Consider the following 15,106-nt stretch of genomic DNA (forward strand, 5'->3'; position numbering starts at 1 on the left):
ATGAAGGGCGCTATATAAATCCAACTTGATTGATTGATTGAACTAAGCCTGTTAAATTTGAGTTGTCTAAATCTATGGTAGATTTTGTCAACTAAAATCGTAATGATATTTAGTCAACTAAAACTAGACTAAAACTAAAACAAGTCAGATGACTAAAATATGACTAAAACTAAATGGCATTTTAGTCAAAAGACTATGACTAAAACAAAATCATAATTTGCTGTCAAAATTAACACTGACACACACACACACACACACACACACATCTTTCTCTCACACACACTTCCCAGGTTCTACACACATAAACATGCCCAAATCACCCTTCCCCCCCCCTCTCTCTCTCTCTCTCTCTGTCTTTGTCTTTCAACATGAATATACATGAATTGACTTTGGACCAGGTCAGACGTAAACCCAAGGACAAGCAGAGACATTCTAAAAAGACGCCTGTGGGAATCAGACCCAAGTCTGGGTACAGAGAGAGAGACTGTGGAGACAATAAATTATCATTAAGTCATATTAGTGACAACTTTACACTTCACTAGCCTACATTATCACCCCCAACTACACACACACACACACACACACACACACACACGCTTCCCTATCTAGTTCATGACCTATGGAAAGGACAGACCCTCTCCCCAAGTCAGGAGAGCCAAGGGAGGAGGCTTCTTCACCTTGTAGCCCAACTTAACTCACATTCCTCTTTCCCTTCGTCTGAAACACTTAAAGACACAAACACACCAAAACAGACAAGGAAGCTGTGACCTATAACCTCAAGAGACCATCCTGACCCCACAAGCTCACAGTCTGTTTCTCTCCAGGGACCAGGATGGTCTCACAAGGTTCCAGACTTTAGCAATAATGACAGCTCTGAGTCCCACTGCACTGTGAACTCTTCTGCCATGGATGACAAACAGTCACCAGCACAACCACACTGACATGCAGTGTAGGCCAATCATCAATAAACCCCTTTCCAACAAATACACAGAAAATACAAGCACACATACAAAGCAGCTAGAACTCTCAATTCTAACCAGGCATGAGCTAATTCACACACAGAGTCATCTTGAGTATTCAAATCCTTTGATTCTGGGTTTGATAGAAACATGTTTTGGAGGGTGAACCTAAAGACACTGTGATTGATGACTGTCCAGGATAAAATGTTTTGGGTAATCCATGAATGTTAAATGTAGATATATATTTTTACAGTTTTTCTTATTTTAATCTTGCTTTATCAATTATTTGTTTCATTTCAGATTTGGGAGGAGGCACTGCCTCCCTTGGCTACTCGCACCACACGCCACTGAAAAGCACTGTTATGGAAACATTAGCACCATTAGAAGAGTGAGATTATCACCAACTTCCTCAGAACAAATGAGCAGAGTATTAACATCATTCCATCCACCTGTTCTCTATGGATACCAACAACAGCATCAGAGGATCCAACACTGATACAAAAGCTTAGTGGGAGCAGATCCCCGTCATTACCACTTAAGAGGGCTCTAAAAACCTCTCCTCTCACCGGATTCTGATCAGGGACTGGACATGACGTGGTGCTCATCCAACAATTATGAGTGTGTGTGTGTGTGTGTGTGTGTGTGTGTTTGTGAGTGTGTGTGTGTGTATGTGTGTGTGTGTGTGTGCATATGTATGTGCGTGTGTGTGTGTGTGTGCTGTGAGTGTGTGTGTGTGTGTGCATATGTGTGTGTGTGTGTGTGTGTGTGCTGTGTGTGTGTGTGTGTGTGTGTGTGTGCATATGTGTGTGTGTGTGTGCTGTGTGTGTGTGTGTGTGTGTGCGTGCGTGCGTGAGTGTGTGTATGTGTGTGTGTGCGTATGTACCCATCACTATGCATATAGTTCAAGTGTAAGCAGCTCTTAGGTGTTTGAACAGTTGTGACAGATTGTATTGTATTTTGTATGACCCCTGTTTTCTATGCCCAAGTAGATAATGGTGGTGAACTCATCTTCAGTTAAGACACATGAATAATCAATGTCAATGTCAATACTCACATTGTTTCACAAGTCCAGGTCTGATCCTGATCTCTCCACCATGATCCACACTGTAGGAATAAGCAGAGGAATGATGAGGATGATGCAATGAGACGTCACCAGTTTTGGGCTTTATGTGTTTGTTAGTTACAGGTAGATTGCAGGATTATGCAAAAACTACCAGACCTATTTTCCTGTGGAAGGGTGACTGTAGCAAGAGCCAAGGAAGAACCCATTCAATTAGAGAGAGCGGATCTGAATCACGGGGAGGATCCAAATTCATTGAAAAATCATTTTTCACTTTTGTTGCCCATGCCAGAGAGACCAGACCAGCACCTACGGGTACTTTGCCATGTTTAATACATCCATGGCTGTTTATCCCTGTATTTTCTGCGGGTATGAGGACCAAAATAATTGAATCATGTCATGAAGGCAAAGATCAACTGCTTTGAATTAGCTAGTTATGCTCATAGCTAGCCAGATTACTGCTGTCGGTCCTGTCATATGTAGCTATCTAGGTAGCTGAAATACATCAGAGAGCAGAGCTGGAGAGCACCTGTTGGACCAACCCCAGCTGATGCACCACCAGTATATTGTTGACATTTGTCTCCTCTAGGTTCTCTAATGCTACTGCACATGCTGACAACATGCATCATGGGTGGAGGTCTGCACTCTCAAAGTGCCCTTCTGGTTATAGGGTGATTTGTGTCTGTTCTGTCAAGAGACTCGTAGGCTGTGAAAGTTGAGACCATCTAGTTCAGAGAGGGGGGCTACATAAGAGACACTGGGTGATTTTCTTCCACTTGATTTAAAACTCTCCTCTTACTTGAGTTTCTCCAGTCTCCAGTGTGGATCCTCCAGTCCAGCAGAGAGCAGCTTCACTCCTGAGTCTCCTGGGTGATTGAAGCTCAGATCCAGCTCTCTCAGGTGGGCGGGGTTTGACCTCATAGCTGAGGCTAGAGAGACACAGCCTTCCTCTGTGACCATGCAGCCCGACAGCCTGTAAAAACATATTACTACCCTCTGCTGGTGAAAAGAGAGAGTTGAAGGATTATATTCCATCTTCCTACAGACAAATATTTGAACATTGGATCTGCCCTGGTTCACACATTGTCAGATTCTTGAATACAAAGTGATCTTTTTTGTCAGTCAATATTTTTGATATGCTTTCTCTTCCTTGTAACCCATGCTAAATAAGAATGCTCTTGCAAAAATATACCCAGAGACTGATGACACCTGTAATCGGTGCAAGCAATCACCTGCTAATCACACACACACGTTCTGGTCCTGCCATGAGTTGACAGATTTCTGGCGCGAAATTTACGGTAAACTCAGTACTCGACACCGACCTCAGACCTGACCCACTCACTGCCATATTTGGGATCTCTACACACATAACAGCCACTCTCTCATCAGCAAAGCAGCGACTGACTCTCACCTCCTTGCTAGCTAGACGTCTCATCCTATTCAAATGGAAACACCCACGCCCCCCCTCACACAGTACAGATGTGGGAACATAAGAATGTAACTTGACCCGCGGTATTCTAACAGGCGCTTTACGGCATTCCGCACCACCGCTCGCCTGCCCATAGGGGCGCAGTAATACCACTCATTGACCCATTGCTGTAGCTCATCTCGCACATTAGATGAGCCTACCGTTCTCAAACTCCTTGTTCTCTGTCTGGTTGTAATTTAATTATTACGAACAAAGCCTATCTATTTATAGTTTCTATCTCTGTAACTGTCGCCAGGTCTATATCTGTTAACTGTCGGGACAAGTAGAAGTTTAATACATTAGGCTGAGTGTTCTCATATGGAACATGGCATCAGGACGAGTAAGATGGCTAACGGAGATGACCAGAGATGTGTTTGAAAGGTTCACTCACTCCCTCCCTATTACCATGGATGTATTGAGTGCTACTCATAGTGAACTACATAGGGAATGATTTAACAGTTTTGGGACACTACATGGAATGTAACTGCGTAAGATATTCATGACTCAAACAAGCAGACGCGCCGATCACTGATGGCAGCAGGTTGAAATATCAGGTAGTATTCAGGTTCCATGTTTAGTTGAATGATAAATCCCATATAAATGGTTGGAATTCTAATGATGTGCAAGTGTGATTTTGTCAACTTTAGTGCTGTCTGCTAATAGCAGGCTGTGAAGCTGCACGATAAGACCGTGATAGCAAGTTAGCTCACGGCAGCAGCTTCCATAATATTAACGGTAGCTGTCGGTGGCTAAAAAGCAGATAGCTAACTTTACAACGATGATTCCTGTAGCTATTTTGATTTTGATGCTATTAGTTCAACTTCTGTTTCTCGGGCAGGAACGGAGACGAACTCGCATTAGCAGCAAAGCAGCTAGAGGAATGATCTTAACATTAGCTACGGCTTTAGCTACTGCTAGCTACCGTCTTCTTCACTTCTCCTTCGGTAAAACATGACACCGTTGTGTTGTGGTATTGTGGAGGGCTTAGGCAGAAGCAGGAAGAGAAACCACTTTTGCCCCATATAAGTAAAATAATTGCCTCATAAGCATTTTTCGATTGTAAAATTGTGTTCACTTGTTTTAGTTTGCAAACATATGCAATTTTCTTAGCATTCCCAGCTTTGTATGTAGTTTTAATGTGAAAGATACATCTTGAATGCAGTCAAGACAAATTATTTTGCCTCTTAACTTTTGTCAAACCCCCTGGTTCCAGTCAATTGGATTATAGGCTATAGGCTACTTTCGTTTACAATGACGTTACCTTATGAACACAAATAGCTTAACCTATAGGCCTACATAAAAACAATAGCCTAAAACCATGTTTATTTACAATGTATTTTCTTTCATTGATAGCATGCCAATAGTTAGGGTGAGGAAAACGACGCGCGGTCTCTTTAGCCCTGAGACCATCAGGCAGGCAGCTCAGGAGGTCGTTGAAGGCTATTTATATTATTATGATATTATGTCTAATAATACATTCGTTGAAAGTACACAGGCGGATCTACTATACGGAATTGGACCGAGGAGTGTTCTCATATGGAACTAGGCTGCACACGCCCGCCCGCGACAAGAGCTGAATTGTAGTCAGCTTTCCCCGCTGCGCGCAGGACGCGTGCGTCCCCCGCTGATCCGAGCGAGAACGCAGGCGGAATGTCGCTCCCCGTCTGAAACGGCCTTGACTCCTGGAATCCCAAGGTCTTTCATATTGAAATTCTCTTGATGGTCTGGGGAGTTGCGAGACGTGTTAAGGGAGTGGATCAGTCGTGAGCCTTGACAGTAGGCTACCAGCCTGCGCTGCGCTCAGCACAAAGTTGGATGAATGGATGGACTTATTGGAATCCTGGAAAATGTTTATTGCGCTCTAAAATCATGAAAGCATAAATGTAACTAGGGCTGCGAGCAGCATTGAGCGGGCCCTCGCACCCCACGCGTGTCGGGGTGCGGCGCCGTTAAAGGCTGTGCTATTTCGGTGTCCAGTACTGAGAGAAACTTCCTGTCACCAGTAGGTGGCGCTCTAAGCGTGACTCAATACCGATGCATAGATGTGTTCAGGACGGTACCTTGATGAAGCGTGAGAAATGTTGAGTTAATCGGACAATGTATGTAGGAGTTATGATGACTTCCTTGTTGACCTGTAGGCGGCGCTATAAGTATGACTCAATACTGACATACAGATGTGTTCAGGACGCGACCTTCATCAAGCGTGAGCAATTTGGAGTAAATCGGATAACGTATGTAGGAGTTATGAATACTTGCTGTTTCACCAGTAGGTGGCGCTGTAAGTGTGACTCAATACCGACGCATAGATGTGTTCAGAAGGTGACCTTCATGAAGCGTCAGCAATTTGGTGCAAATCGGATGATGTATGCAGGAGTTATGAGGACTTCCTGTTTCACCAATAGGTGGCGCTATAAGTATGACGCAATACTGACACATAGATGTGTTCAGGACAGAACTGTCATGAAGCGTGAGACATATCGGACAAATCGGAAAATGTATGGAGGAGTTATGAGGACGTACTGTTTCACCAATAGGTGGCGCTATAAGTATGACGCAATACTGACACATAGATGTGTTCAGGACAGAACCGTCATGAAGCGTGAGATATATCGGACAAATCGGATAATGTATGTAGGAGTTATGAGGACTTCCTGTTTCACCAATAGGTGGCGCTATAAGTATGACGCAATACTGACACATAGATGTGTTCAGGACAGAACCGTCATGAAGCGTGAGATATATCGGACAAATCGGATAATGTATGTAGGAGTTATGAGGACTTCCTGTTTCACCAATAGGTGGCGCTATAAGTATGACGCAATACTGACACATAGATGTGTTCAGGACAGAACCGTCATGAAGCGTGAGATATATCGGACAAATCCGATAATGTATGGAGGAGTTATGAGGACTTCCTGTTTCACCAATAGGTGGCGCTATAAGTATGACGCAATACTGACCCATAGATGTGTTCAGGACACAACCGTCATGAAGCGTGAGATATATCGGACAAATCCGATAATGTATGGAGGAGTTATGAGGACTTCCTGTTTCACCAATAGGTGGCGCTATAAGTATGACGCAATACTGACCCATAGATGTGTTCAGGACAGAACCGTCATGAAGCGTGAGATATATCGGACAAATCGGATAATGTATGGAGGAGTTATGAGGACATCGTGTTTTATGGCGAAATGTCAAACTTTGGCGGGGCGCCGCGGCAAGGGTGTTTGGTGAAAACTCAATTTTTTTGATAACTTTTGATCACAAAGGTCTTAAGATGAAGCTGACCCGATATGAAGTTGATCGGATGAAATCTGTAGGAGGAGTTCGTCGAAGTACGAGGCATGGAAATGGTCAAAACAAGGACAAAATGGCACATTAAGAGCAAAATGGCGGACTTCCTGTTGCATGTTGGGTATAGCTCCAAGAGACATTTTAGTGTGTCTCGATGAACTACATATGCCCACCGAATTTCGTTCGCCTACATCAAACTGGAAGGTGGGGCTCGCCATTTTAAATTTTCCAGGGGGCGCTCTTGAGCCGTTTTGCCACGCCCATTTCCGTCACCCATGAATTATCAAATTTTTCACCGGGACTGATGTTTCTGCAAAGTTTCATCCGTTTTCATCGATGTTTAGGCCGCCAAAAAGGCATTTGTTTGGGGAGAAGGAGAAGCAAGAAGGTAGAACTAGGGCTGCGAGCAGCAGTGAGCGGGCCCTCGCACCCCACGCGTGTCGGGGTGCCGCGCCGTTAAAGGCTGTGCTATATCGGTGTGCAGTACTGAGAGAAACTTCCTGTCACCAGTAGGTGGCGCTCTAGGCGTGACTCAATACCGAAGCATAGATGTGTTCAGGACGGTACCTTGATGAAGCGTGAGAAATGTTGAGTAAATCGGATAACGTATGTAGGAGTTATGAGGACTTCCTGTTTCACCAGTAGGTGGCGCTGTAAGTGTGACTCAATACCGACACATAGATGGGTTCAGAAGGCCACCTTCATGAAGCGTCAGCAATTTGGTGCAAATCGGATGATGTATGCAGGAGTTATGAGGACTTCCTGTTTCACCAATAGGTGGCGCTATAAGTATAACGCAATACTGACACATAGATGTGTTCAGGACAGAACCGTCATGAAGCGTGAGATATATCGGACAAATTGGATAATGTATAGAGGAGTTATGAGGACTTCCTGTTTCACCAATAGGTGGCGCTATAAGTATGACGCAATACTGACACATAGATGTGTTCAGGACAGAACCGTCATGAAGCGTGAGATATATCGGACAAATCGGATAATGTATGGAGGAGTTATGAGGACTTCCTGTTTTACCAATAGGTGGCGCTATAAGTATGACGCAATACTGACACATAGATGTGTTCAGGACAGAACCTTCATGAAGCGTGAGATATATCGGACGAATTGGATAATGTATGGAGGAGTTATGAGGACTTCCTGTTTCACCAATAGGTGGCGCTATAAGTATGATGCAATACTGACACATAGATGTGTTCAGGACAGAACCGTCATGAAGCGTGAGATATATCGGACAAATTGGATAATGTATGGAGGAGTTATGAGGACTTCGTGTTTTATGGCGAAATGTCAAACTTTGGCGGGGCGCCACGGCAAGGGTGTTTGGTGAAAACTCAATTTTTTTGATAACTTTTGATCACAAAGGTCTTAAGATGAAGCTGACCCGATATGAAGTTGATCGGATGAAATCTGTAGGAGGAGTTCGTCAAAGTACGAGGCATGGAAATGGTCAAAACAAGGACAAAATGGCACATTAAGAGCAAAATGGCGGACTTCCTGTTGCATGTTGGGTATAGCTCCAAGAGACATTTTAGTGTGGCTCGATAAAATACATATGCCCACCGAATTTCGTTCGCCTACATTAAACTGAAAGGTGGGGCTCGCCATTTTAAATTTTCCAGGGGGCGCTCTTGAGCCGTTTTGCCACGCCCATTTCCGTCACCCATGAATTATCAAATTTTTCACCGGGACTGACGTATCTGCAAAGTTTCATCCGTTTTCATCGATGTTCAGGCCGCCTAAAAGGCATTTGTTTGGAGTAAAGGAGAAGGAGAAGGAGAAGAAGGAGAAGAAGGAGAATAATAATCCTTCGAGTTTCAATAGGGCCTCGCACCGCCAGTGCTCGGGCCCTAATAACTAGGGCTGCGAGCAGCAGTGAGCGGGCCCTCGCACCCCACGCGTGTCGGGGTGTGGTGCCGTTAAAGGGTGTGCTATTTCGGTGTGCAGTACTGAGAGAAACTTCCTGTCACCAGTAGGTGGCGCTCTAGGCGTGACTCAATACCGAAGCATAGATGTGTTCAGGACGGTACCTTGATGAAGCGTGAGAAATGTTGAGTAAATCGGATAACGTATGTAGGAGTTATGAGGACTTCCTGTTTCACCAGAAGGTGGCGCTGTAAGTGTGACTCAATACCGACACATAGATGGGTTCAGAAGGCCACCTTCATGAAGCGTCAGCAATTTGGTGCAAATCGGATGATGTATGCAGGAGTTATGAGGACTTCCTGTTTCACCAATAGGTGGCGCTATAAGTATGACGCAATACTGACACATAGATGTGTTCAGGACAGAACCGTCATGAAGCGTGAGATATATCGGACAAATCCGATAATGTATGGAGGAGTTATGGGGACTTCCTGTTTCACCAATAGGTGGCGCTATAAGTATGACGCAATACTGACACATAGATGTGTTCAGGACAGAACCCTCATGAAGCGTGAGATATATCGGACAAATTGGATAATGTATGGAGGAGTTATGAGGACTTCCTGTTTCACCAATAGGTGGCGCTATAAGTATGACGCAATACTGACACATAGATGTGTTCAGGACAGAACCGTCATGAAGCCTGAGATATATCGGACAAATTGGATAATGTATGGAGGATTTATGAGGACTTCCTGTTTCACCAATAGGTGGCGCTATAAGTATGACGCAATACTGACACATAGATGTGTTCAGGACAGGACCGTCATGAAGCGTGAGATATATCGGACAAATTGGATAATGTATGGAGGAGTTATGAGGACTTCGTGTTTTATGGCGAAATGTCAAACTTTGGCGGGGCGCCACGGCAAGGGTGTTTGGTGAAAACTCAATTTTTTTGATAACTTTTGATCACAAAGGTCTTAAGATGAAGCTGACCCGATATGAAGTTGATCGGATGAAATCTGTAGGAGGAGTTCGTCGAAGTACGAGGCACGGAAATGGTCAAAACAAGGACAAAATGGCACATTAAGAGCAAAATGGCGGCCTTCCTGTTGCATGTTGGGTATAGCTCCAAGAGACATTTAAGTGTGGCTCGATGAAATACATATATGCCCACTGAATTTCGTTCGCCTACATCAAACTGAAAGGTGGGGCTCGCCATTTTAAACTTTCCAGGGGGCGCTCTTGAGCCGTTTTGCCACACTTATTTCCGTCACCCATGAATTATCAAATTTTTCACCGGGACTGACGTATCTGCAAAGTTTCATCCGTTTTCATCGATGTTCAGGCCGCCTAAAAGGCATTTGTTTGGAGTAAAGGAGAAGAAGAAGGAGAAGAAGGAGAAGAATAATAATAATCCTTCGAGTTTCAATAGGGCCTCGCACCGCCAGTGCTCGGGCCCTAACTAGTGCTGCGAGCAGCAGTGAGCGGGCCCTCGCACCCCACGCGGGTCGGGGTGTGGCGCCGTTAAAGGCTGTGCTATTTCGGTGTCCAGTACTGACAGAAACTTCCTGTCACCAGTAGGTGGCGCTCTAAGCGTGACTCAATACCGACGCATAGATGTGTTCAGGACAGTACCTTGATGAAGCGTGAGAAATGTTGTGTAAATCGGACAAAGTATGTAGGAGTTATGAGGACTTCCTGTAAGCAGTAGGTGGCGCTGTAGGTATGACGCAATACTGACCTACATATGTGTTCAAGATGCGACCTTCATCAAGCATGAGCAATTTGGAGTAAATCGGATAATGTATGTAGGAGTTATGAGTACTTCCTGTTTCACCAGTAGGTGGCGCTGTAAGTGTAACTCAATACCGACGCATAGATGTGTTCAGAAGGTGACCTTCATGAAGCGTCAGCAATTTGGTGCAAATCGGATGATGTATGGAGGAGTTATGAGGACTTCCTGTTTCACCAATAGGTGGCGCTATAAGTATGACGCAATACTGACACATAGATGTGTTCAGGACAGAACCGTCATGAAGCGTGAGATATATCGGACAAATTGGATAATGTATGGAGGAGTTATGAGGACTTCCTGTTTCACCAATAGGTGGCGCTATAAGTATGACGCAATACTGACACATAGATGTGTTCAGGACAGAACCGTCATGAAGCGTGAGATATATCGGACAAATTGGATAATGTATGGAGGACTTATGAGTACTTCCTGTTTCACCAGTAGGTGGCGCTGTAAGTGTGACTCAATACCGACACATAGATGGGTTCAGAAGGCCACCTTCATGAAGCATCAGCAATTTGGTGCAAATCGGATGATGTATGCAGGAGTTATGAGGACTTCCTGTTTCACCAATAGGTGGCGCTATAAGTATGACGCAATACTGACACATAGATGTGTTCAGGACAGAACCGTCATGAAGCGTGAGATATATCGGACAAATTGGATAATGTATGGAGGAGTTATGAGTACTTCCTGTTTCACCAGTAGGTGGCGCTGTAAGTGTGACTCAATATCGACGCATAGATGTGTTCAGAAGGTGACCTTCACGAAGCGTCAGTAATTTGGTGCAAATCGGATGATGTATGCAGGAGTTATGAGGACTTCCTGTTTCACCAATAGGTGGCGCTATAAGTATGACGCAATACTGACACATAGATGTGTTCAGGACAGAACCGTCATGAAGCGTGAGATATATCGGACAAATTGGATAATGTATGGAGGAGTTATGAGTACTTCCTGTTTCACCAGTAGGTGGCGCTGTAAGTGTGACTCAATATCGACGCATAGATGTGTTCAGAAGGTGACCTTCACGAAGCGTCAGTAATTTGGTGCAAATCGGATGATGTATGCAGGAGTTATGAGGACTTCCTGTTTCACCAATAGGTGGCGCTATAAGTATGACGCAATACTGACACATAGATGTGTTCAGGACAGAACCGTCATGAAGCGTGAGATATATCGGACAAATTGGATAATGTATGGAGGAGTTATGAGGACTTCCTGTTTCACCAGTAGGTGGCGCTGTAAGTGTGACTCAATACCGACACAAAGATGGGTTCAGAAGGCCACCTTCATGAAGCATCAGCAATTTGGTGCAAATCGGATGATGTATGCAGGAGTTATGAGGACTTCCTGTTTCACCAATAGGTGGCGCTATACGTATGACGCAATACTGACACATAGATGTGTTCAGGACAGAACCGTCATGAAGCGTGAGCTATATCGGACAAATGGGATAATGTATGGAGGAGTTATGAGGACTTCCTGTTTCACCAATAGGTGGCGCTATAAGTATGACGCAATACTGACACATAGATGTGTTCAGGACAGAACCGTCATGAAGCGTGAGATATATCGGACAAATTGGATAATGTATGGAGGAGTTATGAGGACTTCGTGTTTTATGGCGAAATGTCAAACTTTGGCGGGGCGCCACGGCAAGGGTGTTTGGTGAAAACTAAATTTTTTTGATAACTTTTGATCACAAAGGTCTTAAGATGAAGCTGACCCGATATGAAGTTGATCGGATGAAATCTGTAGGAGGAGTTCGTCGAAGTACGAGGCATGGAAATGGTCAAAACAAGGACAAAATGGCACATTAAGAGCAAAATGGCGGACTTCCTGTTGCATGTTGGGTATAGCTCCAAGAGACATTTAAGTGTGGCTCGATGAAATACATATGCCCACCGAATTTCGTTCGCCTACATCAAACTGAAAGGTGGGGCTCGCCATTTTAAACTTTCCAGGGGGCGCTCTTGAGCCGTTTTGCCACACCCATTTCCGTCACCCATGAATTATCAAATTTTTCACCGGGACTGACGTATCTGCAAAGTTTCATCCGTTTTCATCGATGTTCAGGCCGCCTAAAAGGCATTTGTTTGGAGTAAAGAAGGAGAAGAAGGAGAAGTATAATAATAATAATAATAATCCTTCGAAATTCAATAGGGCCTCGCACCGCCAGTGCTCGGGCCCTAACTAGTGCTGCGAGCAGCAGTGAGCGGGCCCTCGCACCCCACGCGGGTCGGGGTGTGGCGCCGTTAAAGGGTGTGCTATTTCGGTGTCCAGTACTGACAGAAACTTCCTGTCACCAGTAGGTGGCGCTCTAAGCGTGACTCAATACCGACGCATAGATGTGTTCAGGACAGTACCTTGATGAAGCGTGAGAAATGTTGTGTAAATCGGACAAAGTATGTAGGAGTTATGAGGACTTCCTGTAAGCAGTAGGTGGCGCTGTAGGTATGACGCAATACTGACCTACAGATGTGTTCAAGATGCGACCTTCATCAAGCATGAGCAATTTGGAGTAAATCGGATAATGTATGTAGGAGTTATGAGTACTTCCTGTTTCACCAGTAGGTGGCGCTGTAAGTGTAACTCAATACCGACGCATAGATGTGTTCAGAAGGTGACCTTCATGAAGCGTCAGCAATTTGGTGCAAATCGTATGATGTATGCAGGAGTTATGAGGACTTCCTGTTTCACCAATAGGTGGCGCTATAAGTATGACGCAATACTGACACATAGATGTGTTCAGGACAGAACCGTCATGAAGCGTGAGATATATCGGACAAATCGGATAATGTATGGAGGAGTTATGAGGACTTCCTGTTTCACCAATAGGTGGCGCTATAAGTATGACGCAATACTGACACATAGATGTGTTCAGGACAGAACCGTCATGAAGCGTGAGATATATCGGACAAATTGGATAATGTATGGAGGAGTTATGAGGACTTGGTGTTTTATGGCGAAATGTCAAACTTTGGCGGGGCGCCACGGCAAGGGTGTTTGGTGAAAACTCAATTTTTTTGATAACTTTTGATCACAAAGGTCTTAAGATGAAGCTGACCCGATATGAAGTTGATCGGATGAAATCTGTAGGAGGAGTTCGTCGAAGTACGAGGCATGGAAATGGTCAAAACAAGGACAAAATGGCACATTAAGAGCAAAATGGCGGACTTCCTGTTGCATGTTGGGTATAGCTCCAAGAGACATTTAAGTGTGGCTCGATGAAATACATATGCCCACCGAATTTCGTTCGCCTACATCAAACTGAAAGGTGGGGCTCGCCATTTTAGATTTTCCAGGGGGCGCTCTTGAGCCGTTTTGCCACGCCCATTTCCGTCACCAATGAAATATCCGATTTTCACCGGGACTGATGTATCTGCAAAGTTTCATCCGTTTTCATCGATGTTTAGGCCACCAAAAAGGCATTTGTTTGGGGAGAAGAAGAATAAGGAGAACTAGGGCTGCGAGCAGCAGTGAGCGGGCCCTCGCACCCCACGCGGGTCGGGGTGTGGCGCCGTTAAAGGGTGTGCTATTTCGGTGTCCAGTACTGACAGAAACTTCCTGTCACCAGTAGGTGGCGCTCTAAGCGTGACTCAATACCGACGCATAGATGTGTTCAGGACAGTACCTTGATAAAGCGTGAGAAATGTTGTGTAAATCGGACAAAGTATGTAGGAGTTATGAGGACTTCCTGTAAGCAGTAGGTGGTGCTGTAGGTATGACGCAATACAAACCTACAGATGTGTTCAAGATGCGACCTTCATCAAGCATGAGCAATTTGGAGTAAATCGGATAATGTATGTAGGAGTTATGAGTACTTCCTGTTTCACCAGTAGGTGGCGCTGTAAGTGTAACTCAATACCGATGCATAGATGTGTTCAGAAGGTGACCTTCATGAAGCGTCAGCAATTTGGTGCAAATCGGATGATGTATGCAGGAGTTATGAGGACTTCCTGTTTCACCAATAGGTGGCGCTATAAGTATGACGCAATACTGACACATAGATGTGTTCAGGACAGAACCGTCATGAAGCGTGAGATATATCGGACAAATTGGATAATGTATGGAGGAGTAATGAGGACTTCCTGTTTCACCAATAGGTGGCGCTATAAGTATGACGCAATACTGACACATAGATGTGTTCAGGACAGAACCGTCATGAAGCGTGAGATATATCGGACAAATTGGATAATGTATGGAGGAGTAATGAGGACTTCCTGTTTCACCAATAGGTGGCGCTATAAGTATGACGCAATACTGACACATAGATGTGTTCAGGACAGAACCGTCATGAAGCGTGAGATATATCGGACAAATTGGATAATGTATGGAGGAGTTATGAGGACTTCCTGTTTCACCAATAGGTGGCGCTATAAGTATGATGCAATACTGACACATAGATGTGTTCAGGACAGAACCGTCATGAAGCGTGAGATATATCGGACAAATTGGATAATGTATGGAGGAGTTATGAGGACTTCCTGTTTAACCAATAGGTGGCGCTATAAGTATAACGCAATACTGATACATAGATGTGTTCAAGACAGAACCGTCATGAAGCGTGAGATATATCAGACAAATTGGATAATGTATGTAGTAGTTATGAGGACTTCCTGTTTCACCAATAG

The 15,106-nt window shown here is 44.5% G+C and overlaps 1 protein-coding gene across 1 annotated transcript in view; it reads right to left on the bottom strand.

Annotated features, from left to right (window-relative positions):
• LOC311326393 (NACHT, LRR and PYD domains-containing protein 3-like) overlaps positions 1-15,106 on the bottom strand; it is a 138,723-nt gene that overhangs the window by 16,534 nt on the left and 107,083 nt on the right. The window contains exons 8-9 of the mRNA XM_084459284.1: positions 2,819-2,992; positions 2,014-2,063 (exon numbers count right to left, since the gene is read on the bottom strand). Coding sequence (XP_084315410.1) covers positions 2,014-2,063; positions 2,819-2,992 — 224 coding nt within the window. The remainder of the gene's footprint in view (positions 1-2,013; positions 2,064-2,818; positions 2,993-15,106) is intronic.

Source organism: Borostomias antarcticus (genome assembly GCF_949987555.1).
Source record: "Borostomias antarcticus genome assembly, chromosome: 27".
NCBI lineage: Eukaryota > Metazoa > Chordata > Actinopteri > Stomiiformes > Stomiidae > Borostomias > Borostomias antarcticus.